Source organism: Chlamydotis macqueenii, chromosome 1 (genome assembly GCF_036417535.1).
Source record: "Chlamydotis macqueenii isolate bChlMac1 chromosome 1, bChlMac1.mat, whole genome shotgun sequence".
Lineage (NCBI taxonomy): Eukaryota > Metazoa > Chordata > Aves > Otidiformes > Otididae > Chlamydotis > Chlamydotis macqueenii.
Genome location: NC_141556.1, coordinates 108,373,958 through 108,387,377, shown reverse-complemented (window position 1 = coordinate 108,387,377; position 13,420 = coordinate 108,373,958). Strand labels below are relative to the sequence as shown.

At 37.1% G+C, this 13,420-nt stretch overlaps 1 protein-coding gene across 2 annotated transcripts in view; it reads left to right on the top strand.

Moving 5' to 3' along the window:
* SAMSN1 (SAM domain, SH3 domain and nuclear localization signals 1) overlaps positions 1-12,160 on the top strand; it is a 94,781-nt gene extending 82,621 nt beyond the window's left edge. For both annotated transcript variants that reach the window (XM_086763977.1, XM_010128345.2), the window contains 3 exons: positions 189-395; positions 1,398-1,548; positions 10,748-12,160. In XM_086763977.1, the coding sequence (XP_086620103.1) occupies positions 189-395; positions 1,398-1,548; positions 10,748-10,953 (564 nt within the window). In that variant the 3' untranslated portion in view covers positions 10,954-12,160. The remainder of the gene's footprint in view (positions 1-188; positions 396-1,397; positions 1,549-10,747) is intronic.
* Positions 12,161-13,420: the final 1,260 nt, after the last annotated feature.

Sequence of the window (13,420 nt, the reverse complement as noted above, 5' to 3'; positions counted from 1 at the left end):
TTTTCTGTAATTATTTTGCTGGGATGTTATAAAAGCAAAGGAGCTAAATCTAGGTAATTCTTTAAAGTTACTTCACACTAACCAGTTAAGATTCTGTGCCATCTGTGCTGGTTTTGGTCCATAGAGGAAAAACTACATACTACAAACCAGATGTGTAAGCAGTGGTATGCTTTTTTTAATTGTTCTAGAAAGGAGACATTATAGATATCATCTGTAAAACCCCCATGGGCATATGGACAGGCATGCTGAACAACAAAGTAGGAAACTTCAAGTTCATTTATGTGGATATTATCTTGGAAGAGGAAGCTGCACCCAGAAAGATAAAGCCACACAGAGGAAGCAAAAGGACCAAGCCTAAAACATTGCAAGAACTCCTGGATTGTGTCCACCTGCAGGTCAGCCAATGCATTTCCCAGCTGTATTTGAAATGTTTCATTTCTGTGCGCCCGGGTTTGGATGTCATTTACAGGCAGAATTAGAAAGGCAGGTTTCAGCACTGTTGATGTTAGCAAAGCAGCTTCATATCTGTCTTTTATCTGATATGAGTGGCTTATAGAACTGTGCTTTACCACATCATTTGGTTAAGCTAAGAGACTCCACGCAAAGAGGCATGCTAGTGACCTGTCAAGCCAACTGACTGCGACTATGTGCCTAAGGGTAGGAGGTGTGTGACTGTGGAGGCTTCAGGGAGAGGACTGTACTCTGACTCCAGTGCCAACATTTAGAATTTGGGCTTCTAATTTCTTGTGATATTTAGGGAGCAAAGCCTTTTTGCGCTATACTCGTGTTGTGCATCTCTTCCTCTCTGCAACTTCAGTTCTCAATTGAGTATCAAAGCATAATTAGGCCATGATTTACAGGCAAATTTTTAATAACCATTATTGCTTTTGTGCTGATGCAAACATGCCTTTCCCGGGAGTACACACAAGGTTTCATACTACGTTGACACACACCTGAAGGGGGACCATGCGTGACATAGCACGATTGAGGGCTCTCTCAAGCTTCTCACCCTCACTGATATTGCAAAGGCAGAGGCCCTACCTCAGAGGTCCTCCTGGAGCCGGCATGGGAGGCACCCTATGGGGTGACCCACAAAAGTCCAGAAGCTCAGGAGATTCAATCATTTACGGCAGAGCTCTGTCCTGGTCCAATTTGCTACTGGACTCTGTTAGACAACTCTGTCACAGATGCTGGGATGGCCAAGAGGATCTCAAGGCGTCTCTGCCTCTGTCCTTTCTTGCTCTCCAGCTCTGGCTTTACGCCAAAGGCAGTTGATTAGACTGGAGAACGAAGCCCATTTCAACCTGACAAAAAAAAGTAAAAGATAAATTGTGCATATTTGTCTGCTAAACATAGTGCTTGTTTACATGAGATTATTTTCTTGGGTTTTTCTGTAGGAATATGCCTCAACCCTCCTGCTAAATGGCTATGAAACTCTTGAGGACTTAAAGGATCTACAGGAGAGTCACCTGATTGAATTAAATATTTCAAACCCAGAAGACAGGACAAGATTGTTATCAGCAATTGAAAATCTACAGGACTATGACAGTAAGTGTTTAAACTTTGTTATGAGTCATATGGAAGTTTTAATTGAAGAAACACATTTAAAGAAATAGTGAATCTCACATTGATGTGTAAAATTATTTTTCTTTTAAATATGAAACATGGATCAGATAGTTTTCTTATTTATTCAGACAGCAAACTTCACATCTCTTCTAGATATGTACAAGATTTATATACTAGTAACACATAAATGATTTAAAATGTCTCATTTCTAGGTCCTAACCTAGAGATTGGTAGCAACTATTGCTTGAAAACAATTCTATTTATGGTTGCAGAACCAATCTCCACAGAGGTTAAGTGACTTCTCAAAAGCACAAGGTCTGTGCAAGAGCAGAAAATAAAATGTCCCAAACTCTGCACTAGTATCTTAACCAAAACAGAGCCTATTTCAATAGCTACAGTAAAGAATTTTCTTTATTTTTTTTAAACAACATTCTGCAGCAGATTCCATTTCTTCCTTCACTCACTTCACCCTGCACTTAAATCCTTATCCAAATCAGTTTCATTTGTAGGAAGGTTTTGTGAAGAAAAAAAAAACATAACAAAACAAAACAAAATAAAAATGCAAACCATTAACAAAAACCTAATAGCTGGTTTGCATTCTTTTCTCAAAATGAGTCTGACTCAAGCTTCCAGAGAGCTTCTGAAAGCTGATCATTCGGGGTGTTTATATGTATGTGTACTGATCACCATTATGTTTTCTTCACTTGTTCTTTTCACTGGGAGTGGAAAAGCTAGGGCACAGAACAGAAAATACTGTCCTCACGATATTTTCATGATAGTTCCAGCCTGACTTCTAATTTTAAATAATTTATGTCAAGTTCAGACATAACTTCAGCTAAGCATCTACTTAATTAGACACTCAGCCAAAACAGACGTTTTTCTCTTCATTAATATTCATGTATAATCGCCACCTATCCTGAGCAGTCTTTTCATCAGATGTGCACTCACAATTGCGAAGCATCTGAAAGAAAAAAAAAAAAAAAAGAAGATCTGGAAAAGTAATAACTTCCTGGGATATTTTAATATCAGTTCCTGTCAGCTGTCCACTTTTTCTTGCCTCAGTTGATAGGTCATTTTCAGTTTCTCACTCAGCACACGTACATATGCATGCACATACCTGCACTACATGTATACCCTATGTGCGTCAGTACATAAATCCCTCTGGGTTTCTAAGAATGCCTTTCGCTGCCTCCTCCATCTAGTTTTCCCTGCAGATGTTCTCTGATCTCCCTCTTCATGTCTTTGCTGACCTGATATTTGACCACTCATTTGGGCTTTTTTGGGACCCCATTTGTACTTGCAATCTTTCCCATTCTTAGTCAGCTTCCAGGGGAAGGTAAGGTTCTTGCAAATACGTTGGAGAGGCATTTAAAGGGTTTTCTTTGCCCACCAAGATCAGTAATTCTTTCTGGTCTATAGCTTTGTGAGAAGACGGTCTAGAAAAGGACTCTTGAAGGGCTGTCTATGTAGAAGTAGTGGTTGAAAGAGTGAATCCAGGAAAAAAAAAGGGTTACATTTTCCAAGAATTGTATTGCAGGGGTCTAGCTGGAAATCATCTGAAAATGTATTCATTTTCCTAGTTTGCCCTTAAACTGAGTATACATATATTTGTATGTATTTCTTGGTGCAGCCTTGCTGCACTTCCTGCACCTTTTATTGTGTATGTTTTTCTACACCAATATCTAACACAAAAAAAAAAAATAATGAAAAATGCTAGATTGTAATTTTGCAGAGTTTGCATTGGTGTGGAAAACAAAACCAAAACATAATGGTTTTTAACAGACCACATGAGTGTCAGACTGTTCTGGAGTAGTGAGGATATGGTTTACTATTTATATTCCTTGTGTAACAAAAGCATAGCAAGCAGCCTTAGACACTTAACCTTTTTAGAAGATAACACCAAGTTTTTCTTTTTCTGAAGGTATCTTAACATTTAATATTCTGCCTACTCCTCTGCAAGGACCAAATGTAAGAACGTCCTTACATATCCCAATGAAAATTAACAAATTTACCCTAATTATCCAAATAGGGTTCTTCCTAATTGGCAGCATGGGATTAAGTCACTTTTCCAGGCAAAACAGTGTCCCTGATGTTATGTGTATGGTAGTTTAATAGTTTAAATTCTCCTAATTGTTCGGGAAATAATAACATTAGGACGAGAGGTAATGGTTTTAAAATAGAGGGGGGTAGATTTAGATTGGAAATTAGGAAAAAATTTTTTACGATGCGAGTTATAGAACACTGGAACAGCTTGCCCAGAAAGGTGGTGGAGGCCCCATCCCTGGAAACGTTCAAGGCCAGGCTGGATGAGGCTCTGAGCAACCTGACCTAGTCAGGGATGTCCCTGCTCCTTGCAGGGGGGTTGGACTAGATGACCTTTGAAGGTCCCTTCCAACCCTAACCATTCTATGATTCTATGATTGACCATTAAATCTTATAAAGTGGCCCATGCTTCAAAATCAGTGATGACACTGTAGTCTTAGATCAAGAGATGAAATGACTATTTGCTTCACATTCACTTTAGAGATATAGCCAATCTTTCTAGTATTCAAATTCAATAAAATAATATTCCCAGAATTTCTTAATACTCACTGGGACCAGAACCAAGACATCTTTATATATCATGCCAGCTATAAGCACTCGTTTAAGTCTAATTGAATTTTGTAAGACTGGTGTATATTTTTAAGGTAAGCCACACAAAAATACTTTCCTCATTTGGGATACTGTCTTGAATGAGGATTGAATCAAAACCTTGCTTTATCTGGTTACAAAAGGTTCATATCATCTGTCACGTGACTGGTAGCAACAGAACAGAATTTAACAACTTGCTCTAAAAAGGAAGATACTAAAGACTAAAATTGATAGAAGCCATCTGTTAAGTCGTTATAACGAAAGACAGGGAGTCAAGATGATCTTGAGGATAAGCTCAGCATGAGTCTGACTTCATCTGAATCATTTGACCTCTTTGTCCTTCTGTCAATCTGATTGGAAAATTGGGTTGAAAGAGCTGGGTGCTCCTGTGAAAGCGAATTCTGTATCTGAACTGAACTTTCCTAGGTCAATATTTTTTTTTTTCCTAAATGGGCATGACTTAGTTGAGCATAAATGATTTTTTAATTAAAATTTATTTTCTGCATTGCTTAGAAGTGAGTAGCATAATTACCCACAGCTACAAGGTAATCTGTTTACTGGCCAAGAGTATTCTAGATATAAGTTCAGCACTCTTCCAGGTAAAAGTTCACTGTTTTTATAATCTTCGTGAAAAAATACACTAAGATCATAGACTGTATTTACTGTTCTAAGCCCATCTTTCTCATAGAGCTTGGAAGGCTTCCACGTCTTTGCATTACATTTGTGCTTCCATGAGGCATGTGTTTGATTAATGGATGGAGTCTGAGGTATGAGCCAGAAATGCAAGGGTTTCTGAGTTTTTGTGACTCTGCTATTATTCAGAACAGCCAAGCGTGCTGGAACATAGCCTCATTTTACTAGAATCTGCAATAGATATCGTAAAACAAGATTTAATATTTCTTTAATGTAATATCTCATATTGTGAAATGTCCAGATGTTTTTGCAGGCTTTTAATTTCTTTTTCTTCCCTTGGCTTTTCTTGACATTTATTTTATGCTATACTAAGTGATTTCTTCATGTCATTTAGTTGTGACTATATAATTCATGTTGCAGAATAAACAGTTACTCTGTTTTCTAACCAAAAGATCTGCAGCAAGAGTTTCCACATTATATGCTCCTTAAAGCTGTCCAAAATGTAGGACTTCTGGCAGTGAGAATTTTTTCATCTTACATTTGATTTAGACCTGAAGGAATGTGAAACAAAAAAAAAAACATCATCCATTTCATACCAGGAATTTAAAAGTAAGTTTTATGTGTCAAATGCTACCACGCAGTGGATTTTAAGCAGATTTTGCTTCCTGGTACTGCACTTCTTCTTTCTTCTGCACTACTTCTTACTGTACATCTTCTTTCTGCCTTTCCTGGGAGTCCAGGCCCAAATTCACCGTCTTCAAGTACTTCACAGAGCAAGGCTATTCTAGCACTGCAAGGTCTTGTGAGCTCCTCATGACCTTCATCTCCACCACCAGATCTATTTTTAGATTTTCTATAAGTTGATCAGTCCTATATATTTGGGACAAAATGATTGGTTTCCATGAATTCATGGCTGAGAAGGAAAAAAAAAAGCTCTTTTTCATAAAGTATTTCTTAATAGCTTTCCATTCTTCTCCCAGATGGCTTCTAGACAGGAGATGGATGTCCGTGCTTTTGTAGGATGCTATTTTTAAAGTGAAGCAGTTGCTGGATGGTTAATGAATAAAGTAATAAAAGAAGTTTGGAACTTTTTTTCTTGACCGCTTCCCAGGACATAGGTTTTTGTGTGTGCAAAATAGTCTTGATTCTAGTCTCACTGAGATTATGTAAATTAAGAAGTTCATTCCTGAAATCCAGTGGGTTACATTAGTCCAAAGCTATTCTGAGTTAAAGAAGAATTAGATTTCATTGGATAAGCACATACAGTTCATTTTATAGAAAAAAAAATGCATATGTGCAATTTGGAGTGTAATATTTTATGCTTATTTCTCTAAATCCACTTCCTTAGCTTGCTTTTCATATTTAAGCGCCAGAGCATACTCAAAATCCCACTGCCAGTACCAGATAAGGTTTGTTCCTTATTTATTGTACTTGGACAGCACAACAGTAGATAGCTGAGGACATGACTTTCAGTTCTTAGCTGCATTCCTTAAATGAGGACCTAGCACCAAGAGTACCATTTTACACTGGGCAGTCCCTTTAAATACGTGGGATTACACAATGAGGAAGCTCACCCTTGCATGCATATTAGCATTTTTCACCCTTTTCCAAGCACATCTGTTTGCTTCCAGATTTTAGACAAAAAAAAAAAAAAAAAGAACCTTCTCATTTCTGTTTTCAGACTCCCCTCCCACTTCAGTTCAGTATCCCTCCCAGGAAAGCTATGCCACTCGCTTCAGTGAGTGTAGTTTTTTAAGTTGCATATCTGTAAATATCCACAAAAGCTTTACTCCTTTTGGTCCTCGAAGTTTTGCATGTGTATACAGATCCACTTCAGGTTTCTCTGCTTTTTTTTTCAAGTATTACTATTTACTGCTTCAAAATGATCCTTTCTGAGTTTGATGCTTTACGAGTTTTCATTTCATTTTAACAATTAGGTGGCCTAACTCCTACAGGCAATATAGGATGCATGGCCTTCAAACATACCTAGAAGGTCTATCATCATCCTTGAAGACACACTTTGTTCTATCCAGTTATTGTATCGTGCTGCTCAGTATGTCACCACTGTACCTTCCAGGAAGGCACGCAAGTGACTCAGCCTACAGCACTGTGCTCCTAGCCCTGCTCTCCTTCTGAGCAAAACTCATGGAGGCAAACTCTCAGAGGGCACACTCATGAAGTACAGCTTGCTGTTGGATGATCTTCTGTTTTTTTCCCAAGACGAAGTCCAAGCCTCCTGCTACTCATCCGATTTAAACTGACATAACCACAAGGGAGTCAGTGTGACCTCGGTACAATCTTGAGCTGAATTGCCTTAAACCTAAGCTTAAAGTGCCTTCCTAATCAGGACTTTAAACTCATTAAAGAAGGGAAAAAAGCTGGTGAAGGAAAAAAGGAGATCTATCCCTGCATATGTTATGCACATCTATGTCATTGAACAACAAATATTCATGTCAAAGACCTAAATAGCAAAGAAGATAAGTATGCATCAGGCATCTATTACTAAGGCTAAAGCCTCATCTTTTTTTTTCAGAAGTCTGAATATAATCCTACCATCGAAAACAGTATTAGAATATATATGTCAAAATGATGCATATCTTGGACTCTTCTGGCCATATCATAGACAACAGAGACTGAAAGCTATTTATCTTACGTGAAACTGCTTTACTGCAGAAAAATGATAGGACTTCCATTTGTTGATAAGATAGTTATTTTTGATGATTCTGCAACATCTAACGGCAGTTTAATTTTATCAGTTCCTGTTTCCTGTGCATTGTATCTGTCTTCTGATGTCCAAAAGATTAAGACAGTAAACTTACCTTTCCTACTGTGGACCTTGAACACATGTTAGAGGAAGGAATTAAGTGGAACTGAATGTAAAAGCCAAAAGCTAAAAAGAAAAAAATAGCATAGTTTCTTTTCTCATGAAGCAACATCTAAAGTTGTATGCTACATATATTTATAACACTCAGTATCCTGTTCAAGTGGTTTAGTAGTTACTGCATAATATTTAAGGCTGCTTTAAAGAGGAAAAGAAAAAGTTTGCTTTCAGCCTTTTCATCTTAAATATGGGGGAGTTTTCCTCAACTTTTTCTGCTCAGAATGAAAAATATATAATGTAATATTTTCACTGTCTCAAACGTTAATATTTTGGGGGTTTTTTTTTCAGTTTTTCATGTAGAAAGTTCTTCTAGTGTTATGGGAAGAGACAGAAGTTTTACATTTCTATATGTTTTCTAAATAGAAGTTTCTTACTCTCCTAATAGATCTAAACTCAAATTTAAAAAAAAAAAATCTCAGTTCCAGGCTTGTCTAAGTCTTTTTTCCTGAAACACACAAGGGAAAGACATTGCTACAAAAAAATTTAGGATCTGTTTTTCACGTAGGAACTACTCAGATTATCGCAACTAGTTACAGGGCACTGATATACTGACTGAAACTGCATTTTCTCTTTAATTCACTAGTTTCTTGGTCTTCTTTCCATTGTAAAACAAACAAAGTGGACGACCTTGAAAATGTAAACAGGATTAACACTTTTTAGGTCACTGCTTGCCAGGGCAGCAGATGATGCTAGAGAAGCTGATAAAAGTACCAGCAAGCAGCATTAGGCTGACGAGGGGATTACAGCTGAGGGCAGGGGAGCCTTGCCCGCAGCTGCATGGGAGGACTTCACCCAGCCACCGGCTGAGCTCTGTCAGCCCACAGCGACCAAGACCTGAGTTGTCTTGGCACCAGTGGGATGGGTGCGAGGAGCTAATGACACAGTTTAGACAAGGCTTTACGGGGGCACCTGCTGTTATTTGTACTAACCTACTTCTGTTGCTACTAATAGCAGCAGTAATACCTTCACTGGTGTAATGCCTTTTGTAATTCCTTCCTGACTTAAATCAGAAATCAATTGGACCCTACGTGATCAAATATTTCCCCTGCAAAGAGAGATAACATTTGACATGACAAACTATGTTCTGTAAGGTGAGAAAGAGATCAAACAGTTACAGTTATCAATTAAATCTGATTAAAGGCATACTATTAAGTTATTTGGGAACAAGGTGGGACTTCTATTCCTTGGAAAGCATTTAAAGTAAATACTATTTTTTTTAATGCATAAACTTATGTCTGTAACCTATTCATGCAAAAATGCCTAAGCTGAGATGTTGGATTCTTTTCTTCAAAATCAGATTAGTTTATTAACTTAATTAGGCAACAGAAAGTTAGAAAATAAACAGAATTATTCTGTCCAAACAAATCTAGAAGACTTCCATCAGGACCTAGAAATATTTATCAGTATATCAAAATGCTTTGTGAAACAAGTTCATTGAAATCTCATATAATGAAGTCAGGTTCTGACTCTCCTGCTGTTCCATTTCAGTATTTTCAGAGTGAAACATTTCAATTTTTTATTTCTAATTCATTGTTTGTTCTACAATATAACACAAGATTTTTTAAAAAAAATAATAATCAATTTTTTAAATCTTCCCCATGTTGCCAAAGCTTATTATTTACAACCCCTGAAGCAAATGTCAGTATGAATTTTCCTCGTGGAAATTTTATAATTCTGGGATTCTACTCTGGAGCTAAACTAGATTAAGATGCAATCCTTCATGTATCAAGACTTCCATTCTGTCTGCACTTGAATGGAGACAGTTTAAATCCGACTAAAGATTCGAAGCTAACTATTTAACCATAGAGGAACAAGTCAAATGAAAGATGAGAATTTTCATTGGAAAAGCAAAAAAAAAAAAAGTACCAGGGCTAAAATCTAGAGTAAAACCGTCTGTTTCCTGTGAGAACTGTTCCTTATACTATGTTTGGAAAGCAAGCTATATTATACTATGTTTTGGAAAGCAAGCCATAGTTTGAAGTAAAAATAGTTACAGCAGGGTGATAAGGAAAAAGAAAAGTATGACAGGGAAAGATTTTGTATTTTATAGCTTGTTTTGTGGATAAATTTACTGTGAATAAACATCATGTATTTCACAGCCAGAAAACAGGAACACAAACTTTAACCACAAGATACACAAGATATATTAGAATCATGACACACAGGTATATCCTGTCTGCAAGGCACCAGCTTATGGAGCTTTTTTTTGAGAGATCTGTCGATACTCTCCCTGAGTTGCAGATTTACGAGTTAGAATAGATTAGTCGTACAGCAGCTAAACAAGGAGAAGCTATTTGCAAGATAATTTGCTTCTACTTAGTTGTGGAACAGCGTTCAAAAAACATATAGCAAGAGTTAGGCATCTTAGCTTTCTGACACCTTTGTGTTTTGGAAAATAACCTTTTGGATATCAAGCTAAGCTTAGGAAGTTTCTGTCAGCCACTCCCTCCCACTGAAAAATCCAGTGCTTTAGAAAACCTGATTACCACCCCTTTACGCTGAGCACTTCTGAAGACCAGTGCATTGTATCTTGCTAGGCAGTGCACAGAATAGGTCAAATACTGGGTGTTACATTCAAAAGACACAATGTCTATAATCCAATGTGTTATAAACAAGGCTACATGATTAGTTGCATGAGCCAGCTCTGGAATACGTGAGTGTGGAAGGGGAAAAGCTGCCATCTCTACTAGGGGTATGGTGACCATGCATGGTGACTGTTGCACCTATGGACAGCCTAAAGGACCTCAGTCTAAAGGATAAGGCCAAAGCCTCTAGCATTCACCTCTGAGCAACATACTGCAAGATCAAAGCCAACCTCAACGTCAACTTAGATGTTGTTATATTCATGTAGTTATATTTTTAGTTCTTTGATGCTGAGGTTTCTATTTCTGATAGACAAAAGATATTGATCTAGTCATGTGTGTACTACCAACTCTGTTTCTACAGTTCTTCACGATCAGTCATGTTTCTATCTCAAACTCTTTCTGAGGATATTTATTTTGACAGTTTTTTTCTTTCTTTTTCTGTTCTTTCTAGTCGAACAACAGCAGAAAAGCGAGGGTGGTCAGGAGACACGGAGCTTAAGCCCTCAACACGGCTTTGACAAATCACAGTTAAATGACTGCCCAAGAGATTCTGGGTGTTACATCTCATCAGAAAATTCAGATAATGGTAAAGAAGAAGTAGACCCAGAAACCCTGTCTGACATGGTGCAGTCACTAACAATCACTGAGTCAAACTGATTCAGCCCTGCTGCTTTTCTGCAGACTTTCAGAAAAGACAATCAGATTTGCCAGTATAATGGCACAGAAGCAGAACAGAAAATATTCTCAACATCAAAAAATCTACTTCCATCTGATGTATGACACTCTAGACTGTTTAATATGTAGATACGTGATAGCTAAATGTTAGCTGATAATAAGAATATCTCATGCTTTTCTTCTCAGTGAATCCACAGATCTTTCACTGAAAAAGTTTATACATATGTATTTATAAATATTTGTACAGCAAATGCATTTTCTATAACAATAAAGAATTGGTTTAGGTTGTGGTACATAATCTAGACATGTTTATTTCTGGAACTCTCCAAAATGTAAATATTGTATATATTTATTTTTAAAAGATACAGATTAATCACACTGTCTCTATTTTCAGATGTGTTATGCTCATATTTGTACAGAACCTATTTTCATTGATATAGCATCATAATAAAAAGGTGGATACATTCACATCCTACTTTGAAAAGTACCAAGATAATTCTCATTAATATTAAAGCTGTTTCATACTATTCTTCTCCAAAATGGGCCCTAAAGTAGACTATAATCTCCTACATTTTACCCTGGAGGTATGAAAGAACTGTAGTGTGAATCTGAATCAAGCTGTCTGTGTTGGCTATCTTTTAGAGAACATAGCCATCTGAATGGCTCATGCACTGGAAATTTCTTTATTGTTATTTTCACACCTGTTCTCATTCTTCCCAAGCTTTATACAGAGAATGCAAGCTTGGAGGAAAAAAAAAAACAACACAGTATCAATGCTATGCTTTTATGATCTTTTTTTTTTTTTTTGTGAAGCTCTTGCCTTTCGTGTGTAGTGTGAAGTTTGCTAATAGAGTATTTGTTTGTATACAAAATGTGGAAGCTAATACGGTTATTGTGCACTATTGTCTTTTATATGAGATTTTAGTGTAATTTCCCAGTATATTTCACACTGGAATACACATTTTAACTGCCTGTCTTCTTTTAGAGTACTTCCTTCTAAAATAAACAGAATCATGTGTTTGATCCCTTTAAAAACTGCTTGATTTTTAATGTGGTCATTACATTTCAAAGAGTGCTCTGCTCTAAGACTAATGTAGTCAATGGCAACTCCACTGAGCATTTTTATCATGCATAATAATCTGTGTATCAAATCAGTAGAGAAACTTTTTGCTCATCAATTAGTCACACAATTTTCATAATTTAAGGCATTTTGCATTTATGTTAAAAGTTTCCACATATTGCTGACAGCTTAAAAAAAATCACCTTCAGAAGAGATGAGATGTGGAAAGTTCCACCCCAAAAAAGTATTTCTGAGAAAGCTATAAACAAATTGAAGCTTTTCACCACCCCCCCCCTTTTTTATTTTTCTAATGGAAATGCTTTCTATGTGCTTTCTGTAGTTTTCATGACCCTTCGAATGACTACTGCTGTCAGACTCCTAAAATACAGATCTGCTTTGAAGGTGATAGTATAAAAATCGCAATTTTAGAACATTGCATTAACTAAATTTCAAAGATTTGGAGTAAATACAGTCTGTTTAAAAAAAAATAAACAAGAATGGAAGATGCTAAGATTTGTTTCTGGTTGTAACTTACTTTTTATGCTGGCAACAATCATCATCAGTTAGCAGTAACGACCCGATATTGCCGGGCGTGCTGGGAATGCAGATTCCCTTGAAGGGATAAAGTACTTGAGAGCTTGTATCAAGCAACTGTATTTGTCTGTTAATGCTTTTCTAACCAGTAGTGTGTCACGACATGCAGTACTGGCTTTACTTAATATGACTTTAATCACTTCTTCTAAAACAATGTATTTGGCTTGGCTTCTGACCCCTCCTCATTCTAGAGAAAGACTGAAGTCAGCTTGAATTCCTCTAACAGGGCCCTGTTATTTGGTTTTTGCGGCAGAGGCACTCAGCCTTCTGGTTGCTTCTATCTAGACATCTGTGAAATTGCTGAACCTGTAAAAATATATCGAGGTGAGCTTAAATATGATTATGACTGTCAAGAAACAGCTATGCTAGCTGGGTCAAGGACTAACAACCACAGAAACCAGAGATTTACTGGATACAAATACTCAGAGAAATGTTTATTTGCATAGGCTTGCAAATTAAGAGAGGCCTCCCTAACTAGTTAGGGTGAGACAGGCAAGGCTTTCAACAGAGCAAAGTACCCAACAGCTGCTATTATTTTACAGGAATCAAACCCTGCATAGCTTGAGCTGACGGCAAGAGGTGTAAGGTTAACCAGTTGGTAACCATGGCCATCAGCTGTGGTTTACCCACTCCTGTCTCTAATCAGTACGGTTTTGTCCAAAGGGCTCCTTTTTTAGAAAAACATGTCAACTGAAACCTGTTTTGAGACATTTGTAATTTCCTGCAACAGGCAGAGCAGATTAGATCTCAAACAGAGAAACTTCCGTTCTCTCGATCTATTCTGAGAAAAAAAAA